Source organism: Erpetoichthys calabaricus, chromosome 1 (genome assembly GCF_900747795.2).
Source record: "Erpetoichthys calabaricus chromosome 1, fErpCal1.3, whole genome shotgun sequence".
In the NCBI taxonomy this organism is placed as follows: Eukaryota; Metazoa; Chordata; class Cladistia; order Polypteriformes; family Polypteridae; genus Erpetoichthys; species Erpetoichthys calabaricus.
In genome coordinates this window covers 132,814,755-132,840,657 of record NC_041394.2, presented here as the reverse complement: position 1 = coordinate 132,840,657, position 25,903 = coordinate 132,814,755, and the positions used below count along the sequence as shown (strand labels likewise).

Genomic DNA, 25,903 nt, shown 5'->3' with positions numbered 1-25,903 from the left:
CTTATATGATCTTTAAGATCTCCAATTACATTCTCTGGCTTCCAGTCTGTACTCAAATTACTACTAACTTCACTTGAGTTATGCTTAGACATTGCCATGACAACAGTTCGAAAGACTGGCAGCATGTTTCCTGGCAGCAACAAACGTCACAATTGGAACGTTCCAACAAAGCAGATACTGTACTTCCTTATAGCGAGGCTTCAAAGACTCAAGCAAAAACACAAACGATCATCCACAATGTCTTTATAATATCACAGTCTCTTAAAATCTTCTCAAGTTCAGGTACGGCGACCTTGCTTTCATTTACGATAATGCAGAGGTAGAAGATAAGAACACAGTACCTCGGAATGACTCAGTTCTTTTTCTTTCGTTGACGAGTTCTGGTGTAGAAGCGTCCTCTGTCCTCAGATGGTAGATTCCAGTTTCAAGGCCTTAAGATTGCTAGTTTTCTGAAGAAAATGTAGCTGCATTTTCCTAAAGTTTCCAAAGTTCAGCAGCTCTAACTCAAAAAATGGGATTCAACAAAGGCCTGACGTGCAGAAATGATTCCACAGACAAAATATCTTCGTTTTTTAAGTGTTTAGTTAAGTTTCAAAGTAAAACAGTTCACACAAAAAAGAAAATTAAAATAGCAAAAAAAAGGAAAAATTTACAATAAGAAAAATTCAGTTCTAAGCTTAATCTTGTTACATCTTAAATCGTTACTAATCACTTATAATTTCTGAACCATTTCAAAACGGTCAGAAAACTGTATGCTTATCCCATTTCTAACTTGAAAATGGGTCTTTCAAGTCCCTGTTTACTGGGACCTGTTCTAAACACAACTAGAGCTTATTATCACACTGTTTCTCAGTTATAGCAAGAAGGTTCTATCTCTTACTAACTTATAGGGGGAAAAGACTATACCATTGTCTATGACTATGGAAGAAATTATATTCTATTCAAATTAAGCAAACATTAATATTTAATAGTTTAACTCAAAACTTTAACTTTCTAAGATTGGCTCTTACACCTATGTCTCTGTTTTTTTGTCAGCGCGGCTTTGACATCATAAACCATAAGGTGCATACTAATTCAGCGTGAGCAGGAACACTCAATAAAACTAAAAAAAAAAAATTTAAAGTGACGGTGAGATACGAAGCAGGCAGATTCACCAGCATTTGTGTGTCGGCTTTTATCCCTCCAGATCAGAGAATTTCCAGTTTCATTGTCTCAAAACACCACTCACATCTACAGTTATTCCCAGTTTCAGATAAAAAGTAACCGCGTCAGATCCGGGGCATGGGGGTGGGTGTTTTATCATGATCGTGACTGAGAGAGTAAAAGTGAATAAAAAAAAATGCTAATTTTTACAAGCACTATAAATTTACACTGGCTGTTACAGACACAAATCAAATGTATGTTTTTATTGTATAATATTAACAATAAGAGCAGCTCACTACTCAAAACGGTAAATTTGCGGGGGAGATGGTTTCGAACTCACGACCGTCAGATTATAAGTCAGCAGTTCTAACCGCAGCACCACAGAAGCTGTTGTGTTGTAATTAAACCTTTTGTGAAAGTGTTTATTTAATATTTGGCCATCAGCCTTCACACATTATACAGTTCATGTCTACCTTTTCTTATTTGTTACTAAAACATGAAAAACGTTTCTGTTTTAACAATGTGTTTACATAGATTGTTGTAGACACAAAACACACATCAAATTATTTCCCCTTACAATTCTGGGTAGCTCACTCCCAGATAATAAATCATGGTAGAAACTGGGAGAACTTCTTGCCCATTCTAAGGCGGTGGGGGGATGGTATGACAGGCTGCTTGCTGCTTGGGCTTATCGACACATTTGGAAGACAAAAGACGCTGAGTGAGAGGTGCGAAGGGATTTAAGGTGGGCTGGAATTACGAGTTTTTTCATTGGCTCTGGTAATTCTAGTGTTAATGAACAGTGTTAATTTCAGCAAAATCATGGAAATGTTTGGGAACTTTGGCAAATTTCCCCAAATGCATTAATAGTCAATGGGGAAGGAGGAACTGAATAAGTTTTGAGTGGATTATAATGGTACAATGGTCTTTTCAGTGTTCTTGCCAACTATGCTGGACTGATAATTATGGCCAAAAATTTGATCTGAACTTTGAGGAAGCAGTGCTAACCATGCCTTAAAACAGAAAAGATGTAGATGGAATGACTACCAGGATGGAAATCAGGCTAGAGTACTTATTGGGTTGTGACATCACACATGCTTGAACCAGATTGGAAAAGGTCTTATAGTAGGCATGTGTCAAAGCTCTGTGCATGGCTGCTACAGCACTGTAATGTCAAACTGGCCTGGGAAAAAAACTTCTAATCCAGCAGCACAGTGAATTTTCAGGAAAATATTCAGTAAACAAGGCCACCAGTTAACTTCTTACAAACACCAATGACGTATACAGGCTGCACATTTAGGTATTCAACTTAATAAATTAAATTGTTTTACATCTGGAGCTGTTTTCTCTAGTGTTTGAAGTGAAAGAAAATAACTGTCGGTACTATTTTTAGGAGGCTTCTCATACAATCGAGGGTCCCCATTGAAGTCTGTAGATGCATATGTATATGTACATTTTGGTGCATGGGAGTGGGGGTTTTGGGGCATTCCCATTCAAAATAAACAGATGTGCATGCAAATGTAAATGGCTTTGGAGTGTGGAGTGTGGGGGGGGGGGGGATTCCCCTTTCAAAGTTCATAGATGTGAATGTGTATTACAATGGAGCAGCTCATCGGGGGGGTCTATGTAATCCATGGCTTGCTGTTAGCATAGCAGCGTACTGTTCTTACTGGAACTACAATGTCCATACAGAAGTTGATGTAGTCAGTAGTGCAGTCAACAACCTCCTCAATGTTCTCACTATGTGACCCCTGCAGGATATCCCAGTCCGTAGTTCCAAAGCATTCTCTCAGAGCCTGCTCTGTCTCAGGGGACCACTTCCTGAATGACCGTGTAGTTGTAGGTAGCTCCCTCACTCTTGATTTGTAGTGAGGTTGAAGCAGAACCAGGTTATGATCTGCTTTCCCAAGTGCAGGCAGCGGGGTGGCGCTGTATGCATCTTTAACGTTTGCATACAGTAAGTCAATACTCTTATTTCCCCATGTAATATGACAATTATATAAATGTACACATATAGTTTTTTTTAAATTGGTCAGGTCAGTTGAGTGGGCTTAAAATAACATATAAATCAGAGCAAACATACGTTAATATGTTGAACCAAAAATGGAGATAACCAATATTTATGTTATGCAGATACTAAAGCAACCATAGTTTATGCTGTACTTAATCTTCAGCTGTGTAATTCCAAAACTATGTGTCAGTGTACTCTATACATTTGACAAAAAATACCCTGTAAAATGACACACAAATTGTTGGCTTCATTTCAAAGGAAACAGCTGAAGAAAAATCTTGTTACTTGTTCTCTTCCTGTTTAAAAAGATCATCAAGGATAGTACTGACAGATAACCTGTTCTTCTGTCAGTTTAGTAAGATGGGTAAAATATATGACTGCCACAAATTTGATACACCACAAAAGTTTTAGTCCCAGTTGAAAAAAAAAAGAAAACTTAAAATGTAGAAGAAAATGTGAACTTGGCCATATGTTTGGCTCTGCTTTCAGCAGAATATATTAACACCTATTTTTATTTTCATCAGCATGCACTATTCTATTTCAGAAGCAAATTCAAATTTAACCAAAATTAAAAAACAAGGAGAACAAAACAAAAACTTAAAGACAGCATTTTTGGTGTTGAGAAAGAAGAAAAAACATTATTAACTGTAATGATTACAAGTATTTAACAAATACCAAGGACTGTATTTTGTATTAATCATGCAGCAGAGAGCTATATGATTTATTACTTCTAAATGAATTTGTTCTTCATTTAGGTAGAAAAAGAATTAAGCTTGTGAACAGAATTAGGTGATTAACTTACATTCCTTTATGAGAAAATGCTGACCTCTTGATACTAACAGAACACCCTGTGATATTATAAATCAATGTGATAGTTTCTGAATCCTTGATTAAAACTATAAGATACATGTCCCTTATGGATTAATAAATAAGGATTTATTAATCTAACCAGACAAAATCTAATGAAGATATTAAAGCTATAAGAATGTAATTTCTTTGTAACTAAAGTGCTGAACTATAGAAACTGCTTTAAACTGCTCTTGTGTATGTGAGCTTATAAAAGCGTATTTTTAGGAATGTGAGTGCCCTGATAACTCTTTATTTTACTAAGAAACTGTGCACTCCTGCATGTAATAAATCAGGATATAACCGTAACTTGCAGCAATCTATGTATGACCTCAAAATGAACTGTCATGTTTTTTTTTCTTTTTGGCTAATGAATAAGCTATGTAATATAAGAGGAATTTTCTCTTTTAAGAGCGGACTGTCTGTTCTGACCAGCCAGTGGCACTGAGCCTGGGTGGGGCGGGGGCTTTGGGCTGCAGTCTTCAGCGCCCACAGTTTCAACATGTTACCTCTTATAATTTAAAAATATTTAGGTATGCATCTACGTATTAATAGTAGTTGACAATGGCAGACTGCCAACTGCAAAAAGAAGATCTCTACTTCATTTTCTAAAGATGCATAAAAACAGAATTTTCAGACACTGAATTTTACAGGAATGCTTTCAGTACACTACTTTTATAAAATTGCCAAATATCACAAAATGGCAATATGTTTTGTTGTGGTTGTGTGGAGTAATTCATGGCTAATTTTAGCATACCATGAATTTTTAGTGTCTAAGGTAAAGTTGCTTTCTAGGAAAAAAATCATAGTTTCGAAATTTTCAGTGGCACTCCTTAGGTTTTTTGTACTATGCTAACAAAAGCTTTTCTTTAAACCTAATTGAAATGCATCTTGCATTACATATTACACTAACCGGTGCTTGACTCCAGATGATTGCTTGCTCTCCAGAAATAAATCCCACAATAGCTGGGTTTCCATTTGAACTGGTTGCATCATATGTGACACAAACAGGATACTCTATAGTAGACCGATTCACAATCTCTCCAGATAGGCCCATATCTCGCCAGAATGCCTGGACAGAAAAGCATTAAATACAAAATTAGTATTTATAAACAAGTACCCATCATTTATTGAAATTATTACGTGTGTCTGTGCATCTCAGATGTAAGAAGAAGGTTCTTGCAGAATCGCTCCAAAATATCTGCTTATAGTGAACTATAAACACATAACTTTCAGTTGGATGCATCAAGTGTGAAATTGTTTTAAAGAAAAAGCACATCAGACTTGATATAATAAGCAGTCTTTCATTTTAACTTGTTCTGGTTGCTTTCTTCATATAAAAATCATCCTAGTGCACAGAATTACAAAATAGCTAAAATTAGCTTTATCCTGTAAGCAGGAAAACCTTAATTATCAGTGATGGTGGGAGGAAACTGAAACTATAGTATCAGCAGATATGCATATTGATTCTGGGTTCTAAACGTTTAGATCTTAAGATATAGGAATGACTGGAGCTAACCTGAGAGCAATACAGCTCTCAAGTGTGTGTATTGCTGTGGTCACAGACACCAAGTATCATCATGGGGACAAAACATCACCTTGCATTGGCGAGTTAAGCCTGTGGTACAATTTGGTGCTAAATCTCTATATATACAAAATCCAAAGTGTCTGTCTGTATGTATGTCATGAGAGAACTACTTGACGGATTTAGATCGGCTTTTTTCCTATAATTTGCTTGAACATACCGATTGATTTTACAACCTCTCTCATCACACTAAGTATCATAGTTTGCTTGCGGTACTGATTTATTTGCACGAATCTGAGAGAGATGCAAGCGAGCTGAGGGTAGGGGGGCGGGGCCTTTTTTTTCTGAAATCTGCTTGAACATTCCTTGAAAATTTGATTTTGCGACTTCTCTCATTGCGTTAAGAATCATAGTTCACTTGGCGGAGCGATATATTTGCACTAATCTGAGACAGAGGCTGCAGGCCGAATGGAGGGGGAAGCATGATGTCAGGAGTAGGGAGCCAGGCAGGGCCCTCCTTGCTCTCCTGTTTCACTTCTATGCGGGCAAAGCTGCGCAGGACGGCTAGTATTTTGATATAATGAAGGCAGTCTCTTTTAAAAGATACTGGGTCTGTTGAGGAAAAGTAAAGTAAAAACTATGCCAACATGAATCCTGAAACCAACCTATAATTTTTTTATTAATTACTTGATTAACCACAACTTTAATTGCATTAATTAGGTATATGTAAAAAACATATCTGTGTAGAAAAAAATCTTTTCACCAGTTTATGAATTTCCTCTCCCTATTCAATGATTGGCGATACTACCAAGACATGATCAATGTTACACATCTGGGTGAAAATTATTGTTAAGTGTATGCCTTGTAACATCATATGATATAAAAACATGTTTTATAATGATCTCTAAAGACACTCTGAGCAGAGGAGATCACAAGTACACAACAAGCCCCTTACCCAAAAAAGTATAGTGCTTACAGTTTTGTATGTGACAATAAACTTGATCATGTGACCCACGCGTGTTTTACTCATCAGGTAAAGTCTTTCAGTTCCCAGACTAGGTTGATACTGGATCTTAGCTGAAAAACAAACCAAACAAATACAAATTTGACAATATCACAATAATGACAAATGATACTTGCCTTATATATTGCCATTACCACCAACATATTCATGTTTATCGTAGTGCTGGAGAGTGGTGATGTATTGCATGTTGGTAGGACATGCAACTAAGAATTACTGTTTGTACCAATATTACTACTGTTGTTAAAACTGTGTATTATGGTGTAAAATATATAAAATGTAAACTGTCAAAAAACTCTTTGTTACATGAACAGTGACTCTAAAGTATATTTTTTCTTTTCTTTTTTATTTACTGTAAACCATTTATTTCCTTTAACATATTTATTGTGTTTTACACTATCGTTATTGAACGCTGGAAGAGCTGAGGTCTTCATTTACCCTTGTGAAGAAATTACATATTGCACATTCTATATCGTAAAGAAAGGCACATTAATGGAAGAGTCTAAAAAATTCTAATTCATTAATGGAAGAGTCTAAAAAAGTAAGTGTGGAAGTCTTCATGAGTGGAACTCCTTCCATGGTTCCTTAATACCTTATGTCTAGGACTATCTGGACAGGTACTGGATTCCCACAACTGTGATCTGGCCAAACAGGTTAGACAAACTATTGCTGGACATGCAATTACATTTGTCTCAAGAAGAAAAAAATAAACACGGATCTTTTCACAAGTGCCTCTAAGTCTTGTGTGAGAGTAAATATTTGTGGGATAGATCACATAAGTGCAGTGGTGTAAGTTTTACAAGCCAGTTAGTGAAGCCAAAGTTAGCTCTTTGGAAAGGATACCAATTAATCGATCAGTCTACATCCTCTTCTCATCTATAGTTATAAGCTACTGGTAGTGAACACACAAATAAGACTGCAAGAAGAAGGGGGTAATATGAGATCCTGCTCAAGGTTGCTACTATCACAGGCTTAGGATATCAGTAATGTACAGTACAAGTACACTAGGTAACAAAATCTGCATATATGGGCTCAGAGGAATGAATTTTGGAGGTTTGTGCTTAAAGTTAAGGATTATGGCAAAGCCCTCTGATGTGGGCCTCACTGAAAACATACTAGAGGGATAACATGCCTCAGACAGCCTGGGGTTACCTGAGAAATGTCCAGGAATGGGGGTAAAGGGTCTTGGTATGTCTAGCTTAGCCTATTGCAGTTGAGGCCTTCATTCAGAATAAGATAAAAAGTGAAATGAAAGATTACATTTTTTCACAAAGCAAACAATATTAAAAAAAGTAAAAGCAGGTAAGAAATTCTTGTGTATGCTAACATCTTATTGTGAATGGTATTGTGGAGTCATAATTTCAGGGTTTGTAGTCTGAGAGATATCACTTTCACCCTTAGTCATGTATTTCCTTTAACACATGCATTTCTTTACTCAAATCTGTAAGAGTTGGGGAGATCTTCTTGTGATGTGCATCTTGTGTTATGGTTTGCTGTATACCAGTAACACTAACTGAAGATGAAAAGTATACATTAAAACAAAAGCATAAAAATAAAAGACACTTCAAAGATTGTAACATTACATAAATTTGATAATTACCAGCACTTTTGTCTCTATCCCTAAGAGCTGTTTTTTTTAACACCTGGAGCCTCAAGTACAAATGGTGTGTATGCACAAGATTGCTGTGTACATCCACGCCCACATCGAGATGTATAAAACTAAACTTAGTGTCATGCTACACAGATTTTCATGGAAATCGCAGACCATGCGTATGCACGTTTCTGCTCAGTTTTGTAAAAGCGGGCTTTATCAAATATACCAAAATGAATTGCATATCATTTATAAATTTAATGCACTTAATTGTAATCAATCTGTAACAATATAATGGTACATGGAATGGCCAAACTATTCCAACTGTCATGGCTGTTTTAGCGTTGTTAGAAGACATTGTAAACTGAAGAATTAGAAGAGAGCATGTATTTAGAGACCATGCTGATTTCTTGTCCCATGATAGCTGGCTTCTAAGTCAATTTAGATTCCAATTTCCAAGACCTATCCTCTTAGAGCTGTGTGCTGCACTGGGTCTGGCTTTACAAAGGCAGACTTTGAGGAATTGTGCTGTACCTGTTTCTTTGCAAGTTCTGTCTGCCCTCGAGTTTTTAGACACAGGAGCTTTTCAACATGTACTGGCTGTATGGGGTGATATTATCCACTTATCATCCAGATATACAAGATTCCCTTACACTGTGGTTGAACAGGCTAACACCAAAGTACAATTCGCAGCAATGTTCGGTTTTCTAAATGTAATGGGAGCGATTGACTACATGCACATTGCTGTAAAGGCGTCTACAGAGTATGAATTTGCTTATGTAAACAGAAAGCATTTCCAATCTGTTAATGTGAAAATTATATGTGATGCGAAAATGCATCTCATTAATGCTGTGGCGAAATATATAAGTGGTCTTACCAAAAATTGCTGCAGCTCACTGCTCAAATGGTGTGAGTCTCAGAATTCTGCCACCTCCTCCACACTCAGATGGTGGCTGTGACTTGTCTTTTCACGACAACATTGATGGCTGACCAATTCTTTTTTATTTCTGGCATTGTGTGACATTCTGAATTTGAATTTTGAGTGCCTTTGCCATGCTGTGCCACTCCATCAATTTCTCTTTTTAGCTTTTACCACTGCTTAAGCCACCAAATATTAAGTTTTTCCTCGCCTTCACAAAACCAAGCTTCCATTTCGCATTCACTGAAACTCTATTTTTTTATATGTGTTTTTGCCATTGTCTTTTAAAAAAACACTGAACGGAAGGGGCTATTTATATTGATTTGCATATTCAAATAGGTGAAATTCTGGAATGAGTCTCTGTGGGGCTTAGGCTCATGCATGTGTGTTAAAATTTATGTTTATTGGGATTTATAAAGGGAAACTGCTTAGAACTTTGTTTATGCAGTTTTATGCATCTGAATTTTTTTGTGCTTATGCACATTTTTAGTTTTGTCTGAATGCCATGTTTTAGTATGATTTCTACGCAAGACAACATACATGAGACCCCTGGAGTTTCTTTTGAAGCAACACTGATAAGGTAGAGTACCTGATTCACACTCACATGCTGTTTATCTGCCTAACAGCAAGCTAAAAGCTACCACTAGCTAATCCTTCCATGTGTGTCTTATACATTACTAAAACCTCACATCCATAATACATATATAATGCAAAGTTGACTGAATGACTGACTGACTGACTCACTTACTCATCAGCAAAAACACTACTTCCTGTTTAACTGAAAGGCTGAAATTTGACAGGAAGGTATATCTATGGCAGCAGGTATTTTATCCTAAGAAAGGACAGTTTGATATATCAATATTTAGACGGTAAAATAAATATATATTTAAATATTTTATATATAAATACCCCAAAAATCTCAGAAATGCACTTGATAGGTTTGACTAAAATTTGGTGAAAATTTAGAAAAAATAAAACTAGCCAACAAGTGTGTTTTTATTTGTTGATATTTGTCATTAAGGATACTCTAATGAGTGGGACATTCTAATGCAGTGAAAGGAGCAAAGTTCAGTGAAGTTCAAAGAAGAAGGTTTAGCAAGTGCTTTCCAGGTGCAATAGATGTCAGCATAGTCAAATGCCCACAACTGATCCAGTTAGAAAGGTTTTTAATGGAGGTATGATTGAAAAAACAGATGAATGGATAATTTGTGGATAGACAGACAGAGTCATACGCATGTGTAGGGGTGACACCTTAAGGGCTCTGGTGATAGCAATTACCTACAAAACCAGGGATTGATGCTGTGTTCTAATGTCTTCTCTCTTTCTCCTTCTTTGGCCCTTCCTTCCTAGAACCCATATGACTGGAAGTTTGGCCAGTTTTGGTGGTGCCCCAAACCTTTGACGCTGTTTTGTTTCCTCTAGATAGATAGATAGATAGATAGATAGATAGATAGATAGATAGATAGATAGATAGATAGATAGATAGATAGATAGATAGATAGATAGATAGTATAAGCAGGGATTCACACTCATCTCAAGGTTGGGAAGAAGGTGACAATCTTCCCTTCTGGTAGAACAATGTAATGGAATTTCACAGCAGGGTAATTTCCGTTTCATACTTCATTGAAGGATATCGGAGTCTGGCCTGAGAGGCTGCTCCATTAATCTTAGTGGGAGCCAACTTTGCCTGTTAAATGAATGAGTAATATGAGGGCTACTCACACTATTATCTAAATATTGCAATAAAAATGACTATATGTCGGGTTTAGAGCAATGGCTTTCTGAGTGTCCCCTAGTGGTAAGTATAACTACACAAACACAAACATACACTTAGTTATTTCTTTAAAGAATATTACATTAAAACTAGTATACTATATAAGGTAAGTATTCAGTTTAGATTGACTTATGTTATTTTTTCTGTAGGTAAACATTATGATACTAAGACAACTTTAGAAAAAGGATTGAAATAATAACACATGGATAAAGCACTAGAATATTTATAAAATAAAACATGGTCTTACCTGCCAGATGAGGTGGGCAGGATACAATAACTTTCTTGCACAAAAAATATTTACTTTTCGTTCTCACTTCAACTTTGTCTAAATCCTAATAAGAAGTTACACAAGATAAAAGAATACATTCATTTTTATGCAATGATTATACATTTATCTGTACATACAGACTGAGATGCTGTTTTTTTTTGCTCTGCTTTGCCCCTCTTGGAAAATGACTCTAAAATTTTGTTTGTCCAGAATGACTCATAAAATATACAGTAATCTGTCGATTTTACAGAACATGTACACTGTAAGTTTTTATAATAAATGTCCACTGTCATTTAAAAAGCATAAAATTGCTATAAAGTAATGTTAATCATCTGAACATTTGGAATTAATTTACAGTATAAATTCATTTATATGGATTCCTTATGCAACCCATTTATTTTTGTCACTCTAAACCCTAATTTTTCAAAATAGCTACTTTCATTTTCATTTTTTGCAATTTTGTTTGCCAGCTGCACCATAAGTCAGAGTATAATTGCATTAAAAGATACCTAAATTAAAGTTGTTATATCTTATCATTGCCCACATTTGTCGGTCTTGATTATGCCTGATCTTCAATTTTCAGAAATGGTCACCAACCTGATGAATTGCAGATACTGCTGAATTTAACAGGATCTTCTCTCTTCCAATTGAATCAGCAAGTCGTTCAGATAGTTGCTGGGCACCACCCTGCAAAACAGTGAGACATTCTTCTTCATGTAAATGTTGCTTTAACTGATGTATACAGCTCACTGTTCTTCCTAATTTATTGCTATATAAACTAAAAACTAAATGAAATTAAACAGTCTTCTGTACTGCTTAAATATTGTGTGAGTATATATATTAAAAAGAAGCTTAATAACACTGGTGTTTTCCTTGGGGAATCTGCACTTTTTTAGTAATTATTCAGGATGTACAGTATTTGACATGCATTGCCCCACTTAGGATTTTGGGAGACTATTTTGTCAAAAATAAGTCAAGCAGAAGGTTTACAATGTGGCTGAAATTCAGAAAAAGAGAGTACACCATCTTAATATTAACAAATATTATGAAAGCCTGACATTTTGACATTACACAGTCTATTGTAAGTTATGTTAGTTTTAAGATTGTCATCACAACTTGTTATGCACTTTTACAGAGTGGGTGCCAACATCAATATAGAGAGGGAGAGCGCATTATTGTCATTATACTTCTGTACATCGAAATTTAGTTTACATCTTTGCCTTTACAGGCAACTATACTGTAGGTAAAAATAGATATACACATAGACAAAGAAATAGACATAAGCATTACAAACGATTACACAGAGATTACAATAAGATAGTAGGGATGGGAATTGATAAGATTTTCACGATTCCGATTCCATTTTCAATTCTGTTTAACAATTCAATTCTTTATCGATTCTCCCATCGATTCTTATTTTTAAAAAAGGAGAACACACAGGTCGATTAGCTTAGAACTTTGTTTTATATCTTATCTTTGAACAAGATAGAAATTTAGGAGTAGCATGACCTTACAAACCCAACAGTGAGATCTTAAGAGATCCACAGCCTACGGCTCCTGAATGGGGTGCCATGGGGTCCCCAGAAAAAAATTTGTAAATGTAAAATAATAATAAAATAAATATTCTTCTGTAGCAATAACAAAGTATAACATAAATTATTCTGTGGCAATTACACAAGAATGTCCAGTAACATTTACACTCTCCTTTTTAAAAGTATATATGAGCACTCAAAAATAAAACTACATCAGCCAGCAACAAATACAATCAACTCAAGTGCAATGGAACTGTGCACTGTGCAATTCTGCAACCATCAACTATTTTGACAGCTACATCCATGTTGGCCGCATTATCAACAGTGGCTGCCACAACCTTGTCTTTGATACCATACTCCTCCAAGATCTCATCAATCTCCTCTGCTACAGCTGTCCCTGTCTGTGCCTGGTACACTGGTTTGGTTTTGAGGACTTTTTCTTGAGTTTGGCCTGACATAATGCAGCGTTACTGTGAGGTAATGATCTTGACTAAAACTTGTCCATCCATCTGCAGTGACGGCTGCCTTCAACACATGTTTCAGCTCAGAAATGGAAACGGATGAAACATCTGGTAAGAGGAGAACATGCAACTTTGACATTCCCTGACTTAGCCTACAATTAAACACATTCACTTACCGAAAATCGGGGGCATCTACTGTGGCAAATGGGTGCAAGCCTTTTACCACAAACTTAGTCACTGCTCTGTGACATTCGTCTATCCTGGCCTGTGTCATTTTACTTTTCCCCGCCTCTGTGAAAGGAGAAGCTACCGGTAGACTGCAGCGAGAACTGCCAGCATCTGAGACAGCCAGACTCTGTCTGTCTCTCTCGTCATGGTCATCTAAATGCAATGCACAGTAATAGCAGGTTTTGCAATAAGGCAAATCGCGCTAACATAATATGCAATGTTAGTTGATTAGTTACCTGCCGTATTAACGGGAGAGGACGTGCAAACGTTACCGCTGCTGCTGGGTTGAGATTCACTAGTCTGGAGCGGATCAAAAACACGACATTCATTTAAGGTTATCGCGTGTTTTGTGAGCAAATGCTTTTGCATATTCGTAGTGTTTCCTCATATTTGATGAAATATCTACTTTGCAAGTTGCCATGTTGTCATCCTTTCTCGTAAAGTATAACCAAACTTTTGAGCATTTGTGCCGCTTAGGCACCATGTTTCCTGCTGGGTAAATGACGCTACGCAACGTGGTGACGTCATTCGAGGCGACTGGAATCGATAGGGGAATCGTTTGCAAAAATGGCAAACAATTCCAAGGAATTGAAACAGTGGGAACCGGTTCTCAACAAGAACCAGTTTTCGATTCCCATCCCTATAAGATAGATACTGACAAGAGCAGTATATATCCATATTACTAAACGAGAATGGAAACTGGATGGACGCAGGGACATCCGGCCATGGGCCGTGGACGCAAAAGACGTACTGCGCAGGCGCCCCCACAAACCCCCCCCCCCCAAAGCAACGGAAACCGGATGGAAAGCAACGTAAAATAAGAAATGAGGCGCCGCGCCCATAGCACACACAAAAAATGAGTCACACGCCGGTGCCGCACACAGCGCCGCACGAAGCCCATGACACACAAAATGGAACACACACAAAGAAGAGGATTGAGACCCACGACACACAAAGCCCCCCTCCAGTAACTGAAATAAGAAATGAGGCGACGCGCCCCTAGAACACCAAAAAGAAAGGAGTCAGACGCAAGCGCCACATAGCACACGAAACGATACGAACACAAAAAAGAGGATTCAGACCCACCACACACAAACACCCCCTCCACTAACAGAGATAAAAAAAACCGAGGCAACGCGCCCCTAGCACACAAAAAAAAAGAAGTCAGACGCGAGCGCCACACAAACCCATTGGACACAAAACGGGACAGACTACGGACATAGCACACGAAACATACACAAAAAGGAGGATTCAGACCCACGACCACACTAACATAAATAAGAAATGAGACACAAAGCCCCATTACTGAACGAACCGTCCGTATTAAACATACGTCATCTGAACACGTTCAAATTATGCAGCATAGGTCGATCTCATTACACTGATGCACTATTAACCGTTCAACCACAGAAAAGGCTCCATATTAACAGTGAGTGCGATCCTCCTTATTACTTATCCATATTTCTAACGCTGAAGAACAAACAAGTCATGAATTCACGATCACGGGTACAAAACGATACGGCTCGAGTGACGGGACCAAACACACGAACCCGCATGAAAAAAAACAATACACGTCCGCGCCTACAGCGCGCTTCTGAAACCCCGGAAGAAAAAATGTCTCGGCTCCAAAAACGCAAAGCTCAAATTACACAGTTACAGAAACGAGCGCAGATGGACAGACACAATGAACGTAGACGCATGCAGCGCGCGTCTCAAAGTGCTGCATTAAAACAGGCAAGTGTTCAAAACGAAACACCTCGAGTCTCACAGATACAAAAACGGCAGCGAAGGGACAAAATAAATAAACGCAGACGTCTACAACGCGCATCTGAAATGCCGGAAAACAAGCAGGCAAGGCTCCAAAAAGAGAAAGCTCGACTAACCGACATACAAAAACGGGCAAGGCTCAATACAAACAATGAACGCCGTAAACTGCAACGGGCTTCTCACACAACACAGGCAAATCGATTACAGCTCCACAATAGCACGTCCCAAATCCTGCACATACAACTACGCGCCTCTCAAACGGCACAAGCAAAAGATACACATCAAGGACATCAACGAAAGACACCTGCTAAACGATTGCGCCAGTTAGCTGACAATGCGTTCAATAATAAATCCACTATTCATGAAAATTCATTGGGATTAATGAATGTCATTTGCAATCATTGTCATTCACTTAACTTCCCTAAAGAAACAACTGGCAATACAAGTAATGAATTTACACGTTGTTGTCAAAAGGGTCAAATTACATTGCCTCCTTTACATTCATATCCTGCATATCTACAGAAGCTTCTAACTAACGAAGTAGCTGAAAGTAAAAACTTTATGAACTGCATTAGATCCTACAATAGTTCATTTGCTTTTGCATCTACCGGAGTAAATATCAGGCCACCAAAAGGCAATGGCCCATGCTGCTTTCGCGTATGTGGACAAATATTACATCGCATTGGAACAGTGCACCCTGAAACAAATCAAGAACACAAATATGCACAAATCACGTCGGCACCTACAACGCGCTTCTGAAACCGCGGAAGAAAAAATGTCTCGCTCCAAAAACACATGTCACTCCTTATTCAAAATACCGGTCCCAATCACAGAAACATCGGTATCCACTATGAAAATGAACAGTAACAATGCACGTGACATCCGTCTTGCCACACTATTAATTATAGATGAATGTACAATGGCATCCAGTCCCTTACTCAACACCATTGATAAACTTCTACAAACGTTGATGAATAATAATATTCCCTTTGGAGGAAAGGTACTTTTATTAGGAGGAGATTTTAGACACTGCTTAACTATTGCTCCACATGCAATTCGCTCAGCTATTGTTCAGTCCACCTTAAAATACGCGGACAATTGGCATTGCGTTGATGAATAATAATATTCCCTTTGGAGGAAAGGTACTTTTATTAGGAGGAGATTTTAGACAGTGCTTAGCTATTGCTCCACATGCCATGCGCTCAGCTATTGTTCAGTCCACCTTAAAATACGCGATGACGTCATACATAAACAACAACAGAGCGAACTACAATACATATACAGGCGCGAGACCTGATTGGTGATAATACAAAGAAACGAACAGTCCGCATATTAACGGTGAGTGCGATCCTCCTTATTACTTATCCATATTCCTAACGATAAAGATCAAACAAGTCATCAATTCATGATCACGGGTACAAAACTAGACGGCTCGAGTAACTGGACCACAAACACGCACCCGCATCAAAAAAAAAAATTCACGTCGGCACCTACAACGCGCTTCTAAAACCGCGGAACAAAAAATGTTACGCGGACAATTGGCATTGCTTTCAAATGATACACTTGGTACAAACCGTGCGATGTCCACATCCCAAATATAACAATTGGTTATTACAACTGGGAGATGGTACACTCACCAATACAGATGTACTTCGCCCAGATATTATTACAATTCCTCAACCCTTTATCTGCGACGACTTACTTACGGAGATATTTGGAACAGCAATCTCATTAGACCAAATACCCCTTTTAACACAACGGACTATATTATGTCCAAAAAATATTAAGGTTGATCACATTAATAACCAGGTCATTTCATTACTTCCTGGAGAGGCACGGCTCTTTCTAAGCTCTGACAAACTTGACTCTGATGACGACAATGACCTTCTTAATTTCCCCTTAGAATATTTGAACACTATTAACCCAGACGGATTTCCACAACACAATCTTAGCCTTAAAAACGGAACAATAATCATGCTATTAGGAAACCTTAACACTACACAGGGTTTATACAATAGTACACGTTTAGTCGTCAACACCATGTCACACAATGTTATTCAAACAACAGTTCTTACAGGATCACATGCTAACAATACTGTTCTAATTCCTAGAATTGACCTTACAAGTTCTGACCTGGAATTACCTTTTACACTTAAACGACGACAGTTCCCCATTAAACCTGCCTTTGCCATGACCATCAACAAATCACAAGGACAAACCATGGACAAGGTTGGCATCTACCTCTCTGAGCCCGTTTTTGGACATGGACAACTTTATGTGGCCTTCTCACGAGTTCGACGTTCATCTGACGTTAAAGTTAAGGTCATAAATGCTCCATGCCAAGGAATACTCATTCAAGGACAGGACACCATCTTTACTACTAATGTTGTGTACAAAGAAATTTTCCAATAAACCTTTACACTGTGCCAAACACTTTATTGTTTGCTTCCTATATGCGTCATCTACACCTTCACACTATGCTATATCTCATTCATACATCGCGCTCTTTGTAATTTCCCAACACCAGGGGTTGGCGAGCGAAGCGAGCAGGGGGCGGAGCCCCCTGGTTATATTTATAAAGTACTAGCAAAATACCCGCGCTTCGCAGCGGAGAAGTAATGTGTTAAAGAGGTTATGAAAAAAAAAGGAAACATTTTAAAAATAACGTAACATGATTGTCAATGTAATTGTGTTGTCATTGTTATGAGTGTTGCTGTCTTTTATATATATAATATGCACACACACACACATAAACATATATATACATAAACATATATATATACATATCTACATATACATATGTATATACACATCCACATAAACATATATATACATATACAAATTTACATATCTACATATATATATATATATAGACATAGATATATACATACATACATTCACATATATATATATATATATATATATATATATATACTATATATATATACATATCTACTTATTGGCTCCTGTATTTAGGATATGGCAGGTTGGATAATAGATGGATGGACATTTGTATGCATAGCCCTATTTGCCCATTTTCGTTTTTTTTTCTTTCTTCAGTAATATTTCAGCAAACCCGGAGCTTGTCAGTTCAAATCCTGGTACTGACACCACTGTGTGACCCTGAGGAAGTCACTTCACCTGCCTGTGCTGCAAAAAACAAAAGTAATGTAACAAATTGTATTTCAGATGTTGTAAGTTGGTGGAATAAAGGCATAAGTCAAATAGATAAATATGTATTATACACATAGGAACTATTCATTTATTTTCAGTTAAGTCATCTGCAGCAAACTTTTATAAATGAGGGTTTCTCCTTTTTAGATAGTGCAAACTGTTTCTTCTTCATTGACGTTTTCTCTTGGAGAGCTTTTTTCATTTCATTGAAAATGAAAGCAGCAGCTGCCAAAATATGTAGCTTTCTTATTAATTTTTCAACATTGTGTAAAATAAATGTATAAAGTAACATAAAAGGTTTAAATACTGGTTATTCTTTTACACTAAAATATTACTACACAGATACAAAAAAAGTAAAATGGATATGTTCTTTTTCTTTAAGGAGATTAAATATTACTGAAGAAAGAAAAAAAAAATTAAACAGCCAAATGGGGCTATGCATATGAACTTAAAAGGTTTAAATAAAACAGAAATATATATTTTATTTTTACTTGGTTAACTTGTGGAGGGTGTATCCTGTAGCAAAGCCCTAACTGTTTTCGTGAAAGCCCGTTTCAGTCAATAAGTCTTATGTGTGTGTTTATGTATGTGTGTATATATATGTAGATATGTGTATATGTAGATATGTATATATATGTATATGTATATAAATGTTTATGTGTGTGTGTATATTATATATATAATATATATATATATATATATATATAAAAGACAGCAACACTTATAACAATGACAACACAATTAAATTGACAATCATGTTACGTTATTTTTAAAATGTTTCCTTTTTTTTTCATAACCTCTTTAACACACTACTTCTCTGCTGCGAAGCGCGGGTATTTTGCTAGTATATATATATATATATATATATATATATATATATATATATATATATATATATATATATATATATATATATATATACATATACACACATACATGCAGTTTCAATAACATAGAAATCAATATAAATATTAACATCATTATCATATGAGAATATGAAGTAATATATAAGAAGCACATTTCATATAAATATAAATTATTAAACAGTAAAATCTTCTTCTGTAATTTGCTACCGTGGCAATTTGTGTGTCTGTCCAGGATTTTAAATCACCTGTAGCTCGCAAACCGTTTCACCTATTGACTTGAAATCTGGTACACATATAGTACGTCACGTCTACTATCCGCTTTATGGGTGATGATTGTATTACTCTTTTTATGTTTATTTTATTTTATTGTAGAATCAACTCCTATCTGTGCACACCAGGGCGGCCGTGGGCGGATGCGTATGGTGTATTCACTCCATGTTATCGTGCATTGCGCTGTCACTGGTATTTTGATAAAAGAATTTGAACAACATATAAGAAGCGTATAAATTATTAAACAGTAAAACATTAACATTTAAGAAGTAAAGTTAGATTAAGTACTACTGCAGTGCCCTCGGGTATACCTCATTTTTTGTTTGTCCATTACATGCTTAAATGTATACACTTTTTGGTGTACCTACCCGAGAACACGCGACATATAACCGAGCGTGGGAGAAGCATGGATTTTAAACACGCGTTGAGTTCATCTGCTGGTCTCCCTCGTGGAATAACTGGTAATGTTTGACTAAAATCTACAGCGAGTAAAACGACATTACCTCCTATTTTTTTTTTACGATCTCTGAGATGTTGCTTTTTTCGGTTCAAGGCTTCATAAGCTCTTTTATGTTGTATGGTGTACTTATCCCAAACCATCATCTTTGAATGTTGCAAGACTTTCGGCTTGTATGTAGATCGGGGTAATTACATTCATTCCATTCCTAGTCTGAATCACAATCTGATTGTATGGGTGGTTACCTGGCACTGTAGGGTTGCCACCCGTCCTTTAAAATACGGAATCGTGCCGCATTTCAGAATGAAATTGCGCGTCCCGCTTTGAATCAATACTGGACGGGATTTCTCCCGTATTTTTTTTATCATTTTTTTTAAAGCAGCGTCTCATGCAAATCATCCCACACGTATTTTATGAAGATGCCTCCTTTCCTACTTTTGATTGGGTAATACTTGATGTCATCGTTAGTTTGATTGGTCTTTTTAACTGTCCAGTGAGGAGGGCGTGTGTTTTAAGTAGAGTCTGGAAAGTGTTGGCACTGAGATGTGGCGTCAGCGCCAGAGTTGAAGCCCCTAATGTTGCGGTCAGCAAGTCGGCTAACATCCGCCATGTGCCGTCTTTCAGTTGCGAGAAGCAGATCATAGAATGGTTGAAACTGTTGCCCCTAACGTTGCGCCACGGCGTGTGGTTCGTTTATACCTCGCGTCTTCTCATTAAACTTTTATCTCGCGAATATGTTATTGCAATCCGCAGCGGGAGCGTTTCTATAAACTTAATTTAAACTTACGTTTTACACCGTGCTTTGTTTCCCTTATGAACATGCTTGAATGCTTCACTCGCTCCCTTCTCAATTGTTTAATTAATTTTTTGCTCTTCGCTGTTTGCGGCTCTTCCGTCATTTCCCCCTACTTCGTTCTTTTATCTCGCGAATATGTTATTGTAATCCTTAACGGGAGAGTTTCATTAAACTGATTGAAAATAGTTTTGCATTTACCTTTTTAGTAAAAGGCGAGCTTTTAAGCCTGAGAAATCACCCCGTAAATGCACACGTTTAATTGCACATGTGTTAATATGTATGGTTACACAGTATTAAAAGACAGTGAACAACGTCAGTTACCTTTGTTTCCGCGTTTGATAAAAGGCGAGCTTTTAAGCCTGACAAATCACCCCGTAAATGCACACGTTTAATTGCACATGTGTTAATATGTATGCTTACACAGTATTAAAAGACACTCAAAAATTAACGTAATTTACCTTCGTTCCCGCGTTTGACTCGTGCTGTAAATCTCTTCCTTGTTTTTAGTTCACGTGATTACGTAGGAGGCGTGATGACGCGATACGTGACTCCGCCTCCTCCATTACAGTGTATGGACAAAAAATATGTTCCAGTTATGACCATTACGCGTAGAATTTCGAAATGAAACCTGCCTAACTTTTGTAAGTAAGCTGTAAGGAATGAGCCTGCCAAATTTCAGCCTTCCACCTACACGGGAAGTTGGAGAATTAGTGATGAGTGAGTCAGTCAGTCAGTGAGTGAGTGAGTCAGTCAGTCAGTCAGTGAGGGCTTTGCCTTTTATTAGTATAGATAAGTAACAATATGTAGAATAAAGGTAATCATATATGCAGTATTCACTTAAAAGTAGAATGTTGGACAGTTTGCAATGATTATGATGTAATGCACAGAAGTGATATAAACAGTATTTACTTAATGTTATGTGTTTCCATTTTTCCAGTACCTTCAATACCATCCAGGCATCCCAGTTAAGGGGTATGCACAAAGATATGCAGATAAATAAGCCTATGATGTCCTCGATAATGGACTATCTGTATGGCAGACTGCAGTTTGTGAGACTCAAGGACTGTGTTTCTGATAGGGATGTTAACAACACTGGAGCACCACAAGGAATAGTCCTGTCTCATTTTCTTTTCACTCTGTACACCTCAGACTATACATCTAACAACAGGAATTCTCAGACGATTCTGCACTTATGAGGTGTATTGATAAAGGGGATGAGACAGAGTATAGGAGTCAGGTGGATAAATTTGTTTCTTGGTACAAAGTGTCTGCAGCTTAACAACACCAAAACCAAGGAATTGGTTATTAATGTTCACCGCAATGAAGAGCTTCTATGTCTGATCACTATTCAAGGAGTGGATGTACAGATGGTGTGCTCCAACAATTACTTGAAGGTCCACATTAATGACAGGTTGGGCTGGTCTTGGAACACAAAGGAACTACATAAGAAAGGGAAAAGCAGGCTCTTTCTTCTGAGAATATTGCATTTCTTTAAAGTGGGTAGTGACATTCTTCACATCTTCTACAATTCTGTGATGATCAGTGCAATTTTTTATGCTGTGGTGTGCTGAGCCAGTAACATCACTTCAATTACCAACATCACTGTGTTAACAAATTAATTAAAAATGGCAGGCTCAGTTATGGGACACACTCTGGACCCCCTTTGAGGTAGTAATGAAGGAGAGAATGGAGACAAAACTCAGTGTTATTATGAACAATGCTGCACATCCTCTCTCTGACACACTAACACTGAGGACTTTCATCCAACAAATTATTCAGCAGAAGTGTGTCAAGAAATGTTACAGGGACTCCTTTATACAAACAGTGTGTGTGTGTCAGTGTATATAGGTCTGTGATAGTTTGCATATTTGTAGCTAGTAATCCACAAAGGGAGAAAATGAATCACATATCTTAAACCAGTTTTTTATTCGTTTATTCCATCAGAGGAAAATGATTAGACATACAGGAATCAAAGGCAATATATAGCTGTTGAAGGGTGTGGGGCTGGATCAATAAGGTGGGGTTTGGAGGGTGTTAGTCATGAGGTCTTTTTTATTATTTAGATGTTCTTCTTTATAAGCCTGAATATGCTGGGTTCACATCCAAATGTCTTTTAATGGAGTATCTAAAAGACTTTTTTATATGCTCAAACATTTAACATAGTATTCATATTATTCTGTTAATAACACTGAATGGCATTGCAGTGCCTGATGAATGTATCCATCACTGATGATGAAATCATGGTCTCGCTTGATGTCGTGTCACTGAATACTATGATTCCAATTCATCTAGCTACTGAGACTTTACTGACAAAACTAAACAACGACCCCCACAATAATGGCATGAACGAAGCCGACCACAAAGGACATAATGCATTTAATATCACCTTGCCAGAAAACTCACCGCTATTTTAATGGAAAATACTACAGACAGAAAGAAGGCATTCCAATGGAAGGTCCATTATCAGGTCTCTTAGATGAACTAGTTATGCAGCAATTTGAATGTGCGTCTCCAACCCAGTTCACACCTAACGACACATTCCACATATTAAAAAGCAACCAGTTGAATGAATTCCATAGTCACATCAACTCAAGTAATGATCCAATGCATTCATTTCCTAGACATCTCCATTGAAAGAGGGAAAGACACAGCCTTAATTCTGAGTGTTTATCGCAAAGAATGTTATGCAGACAAAATATTACACTTTTCTAGAAATCAACCCTAATCGCATAAACGGAGTTGTGTTCAGACTCTGTTCAGAAGGATTTACAACTACTGTAATACAAAGAATACTAAAAAGAATGAAAGACATTATCTTTTCCATCTGTTCGCATCAAATGGCTACCCCAAGACGTTTATCAAACAATGCCACAGACCTCAGCAAATAATCAACTCACCACCTGATCTAACATCCTACTTGGCACACTCTTCAATATCACAGTGGTGTATCAGAAAGTATAGCACATATTCTGTCCAGATCAGGCATCAAAAAAGTGCATAAACTTGCAAACACTCTGCGGACTGTTTTTAATGCCAAAAGCAAGAAATCCGCAACAGAAACACGGAACCCAGTATACAGTATTCCATGCAGTGCACGGCCAGCTGTATATGTGGGACAAACATCTAAAACACTCTCAACACACATACAAGAACATCGCAATGCTGTCAGAAGGAAGGAATCATGATTTCTGATATACAAACATACAAGCTCAACCAGCCACACATTTAACTGGAACACGGTGCAAGTAAAATCCAAGGCTAATCTATAAAGTGTCAGAGAGCTAGCTGAATTGTGGCTCTCAAATGAAACTGCCATTAACAGACATTTGGACATGAGCCCAGCATATGCAGGCTTAAAAAGAAGATTATCTAAATAACAGAAAAGACTTTATGACTAACACCCTAAAAACCCCACCAGGGACAAATAAAGTTGTGCCGAATATGAGCAGAAGTTTTACTTCTTTTCATAAAATTTATGGATAACATATTTAAAAAGATTATGGAGTGTAAATATAAAATGTTACCTATAGGGTTTTGTAAACACTGATTAATTAAGATGGCTATACAGTAAACTAGATTTATTGTTTGATCCTGAAAATGTTAGTTGTCTCGGAAAATATCAATGCTTTATCTTTACAGAGATAAAATGTTTAACTTTTAATATTTTGATAGAGATAATTATATTTCACTTTGGAAAAGTGGACTGTAGTGCATGCAATAAGATAACAGTACTGAATTCTGAACTGTATTAACTTCACTGCAAATACAATATCTAACATTTTCTACTCTTTAAATCATCTTAACTCATTCTCTGACTGATTCCATTACATTGACCCGTATGTACAGTATGTATATGACCCATACCTTTATTCTGAATTCTTGTGCAGACCCATAGGTTGCTTCCACGAGAGGCATGAAACCACCAGAGGCAGAAGAATACATTAAAAAGTAAAGAAAAGACATGACATTGCTCTCCATCCCAAAGACAGCCCTGCAAGCCAAATCCACACACTCTTTTGCCTCTGTGAAAAAAAGACCATTATCAATCAAGCAATAGGGAAAAATCACAATCTTAACTTTTAAAATGATGTTACGCACCAAGGAAGGAAAAAGAGTGAATAGTACTTCAAATTACTTAACTGTAAAACAAAGAAAATATTAGACTGTAGGCAGGGAGAATAAGGTTCATAATCTTCAGATTCCTCATGAGAAAACCCACTCTGTCAACCATGAAATAGGGCAAGGCCCTCAGAAGTGGCAGTGAATTAAATTGAAATTTACAGTTTTTCAGAGCAAAAAAATCAATGTTTCTTAATTTTACTGGAGAACCACTGTACCTGTTGGTTTTCATTGTAGCTGAACTTGTTTTATTGAAAACCTATTTGAATTTATATAAGAAAAATCTACATTGAACAGAGCTTTAAAATATGTCTTTAATTATCTTCCTAAATACTGTTAGATACCTACGATCCAAAAACATTGAAGAAAAAGTGGTAATTTTATCATCTGAATATTGCTTAGCCTGCTGTAGAATTTAATAAATGAAGTATTATCTCAAATCTGGTGTGTAATCAGGTTGCACAATGCTGCTGTCTGTTCAGATGAATATTTAAGAGACCAATTTTAATAAATGAATTTGTCCTCTATTTTCTCCTAAAATTCTGCACAAATTAAGTGAACAATTTTACTTAAACTACCCCATATGTATTCCGTAGAAGGCAGGAGAGACAGCAACATCACAGATGACTGTACAATGCAGACATATTAACTAAATTACAACAAATGTAAAATTTCAGTTCATACATTACTCAGTGAACAGAAACTATTTTTCTGTGAATGCCAGCATACATACTGGTCTGTCACAAGAACTGAGAAGCACTAAAGCAAATGCTAAACTGTAAATGTGATTGTGTCCATTCTAACAATGGTACATTTATCTGTTTTTGTCTAGAACAATTCAAGGATTTGTAAAAACATAAAATGATGTAATTGAACAAAATGTATGTGTGTAAGTACAGAAAATAGAACAGAATGATCAAACTTGTTTGTGTTTTGCGTACGTGACAAAAAGCATGTATACTTTCTGGAAGTTTTCTCTCAATGATGTGTGTGACAAGAAAATATACCTTTAGGGTAAGGACTTTACAAATTGGAATAATACAAAATGAGTCAGGACGCTATTTTTATTGCTTACATGGTCAACGATCAGGAGACTAGAAAGGTATAAAAGAGCAAGGATATCTGCGCTCGAGGC

At 36.9% G+C, this 25,903-nt stretch overlaps 1 protein-coding gene across 4 annotated transcripts in view; it reads right to left on the bottom strand.

Moving 5' to 3' along the window:
- Positions 1-25,903, bottom strand: part of si:ch211-127i16.2 (probable flavin-containing monoamine oxidase A) — a 98,908-nt gene that overhangs the window by 33,400 nt on the left and 39,605 nt on the right. For all 4 annotated transcript variants that reach the window (XM_051934826.1, XM_051934832.1, XM_051934840.1 and 1 more), the window contains 5 exons: positions 24,514-24,671; positions 11,696-11,785; positions 11,078-11,162; positions 6,502-6,602; positions 4,914-5,072 (listed from right to left, as the gene is read on the bottom strand). In XM_051934826.1, coding sequence (XP_051790786.1) covers positions 4,914-5,072; positions 6,502-6,602; positions 11,078-11,162; positions 11,696-11,785; positions 24,514-24,671 — 593 coding nt within the window. The remainder of the gene's footprint in view (positions 1-4,913; positions 5,073-6,501; positions 6,603-11,077; positions 11,163-11,695; positions 11,786-24,513; positions 24,672-25,903) is intronic.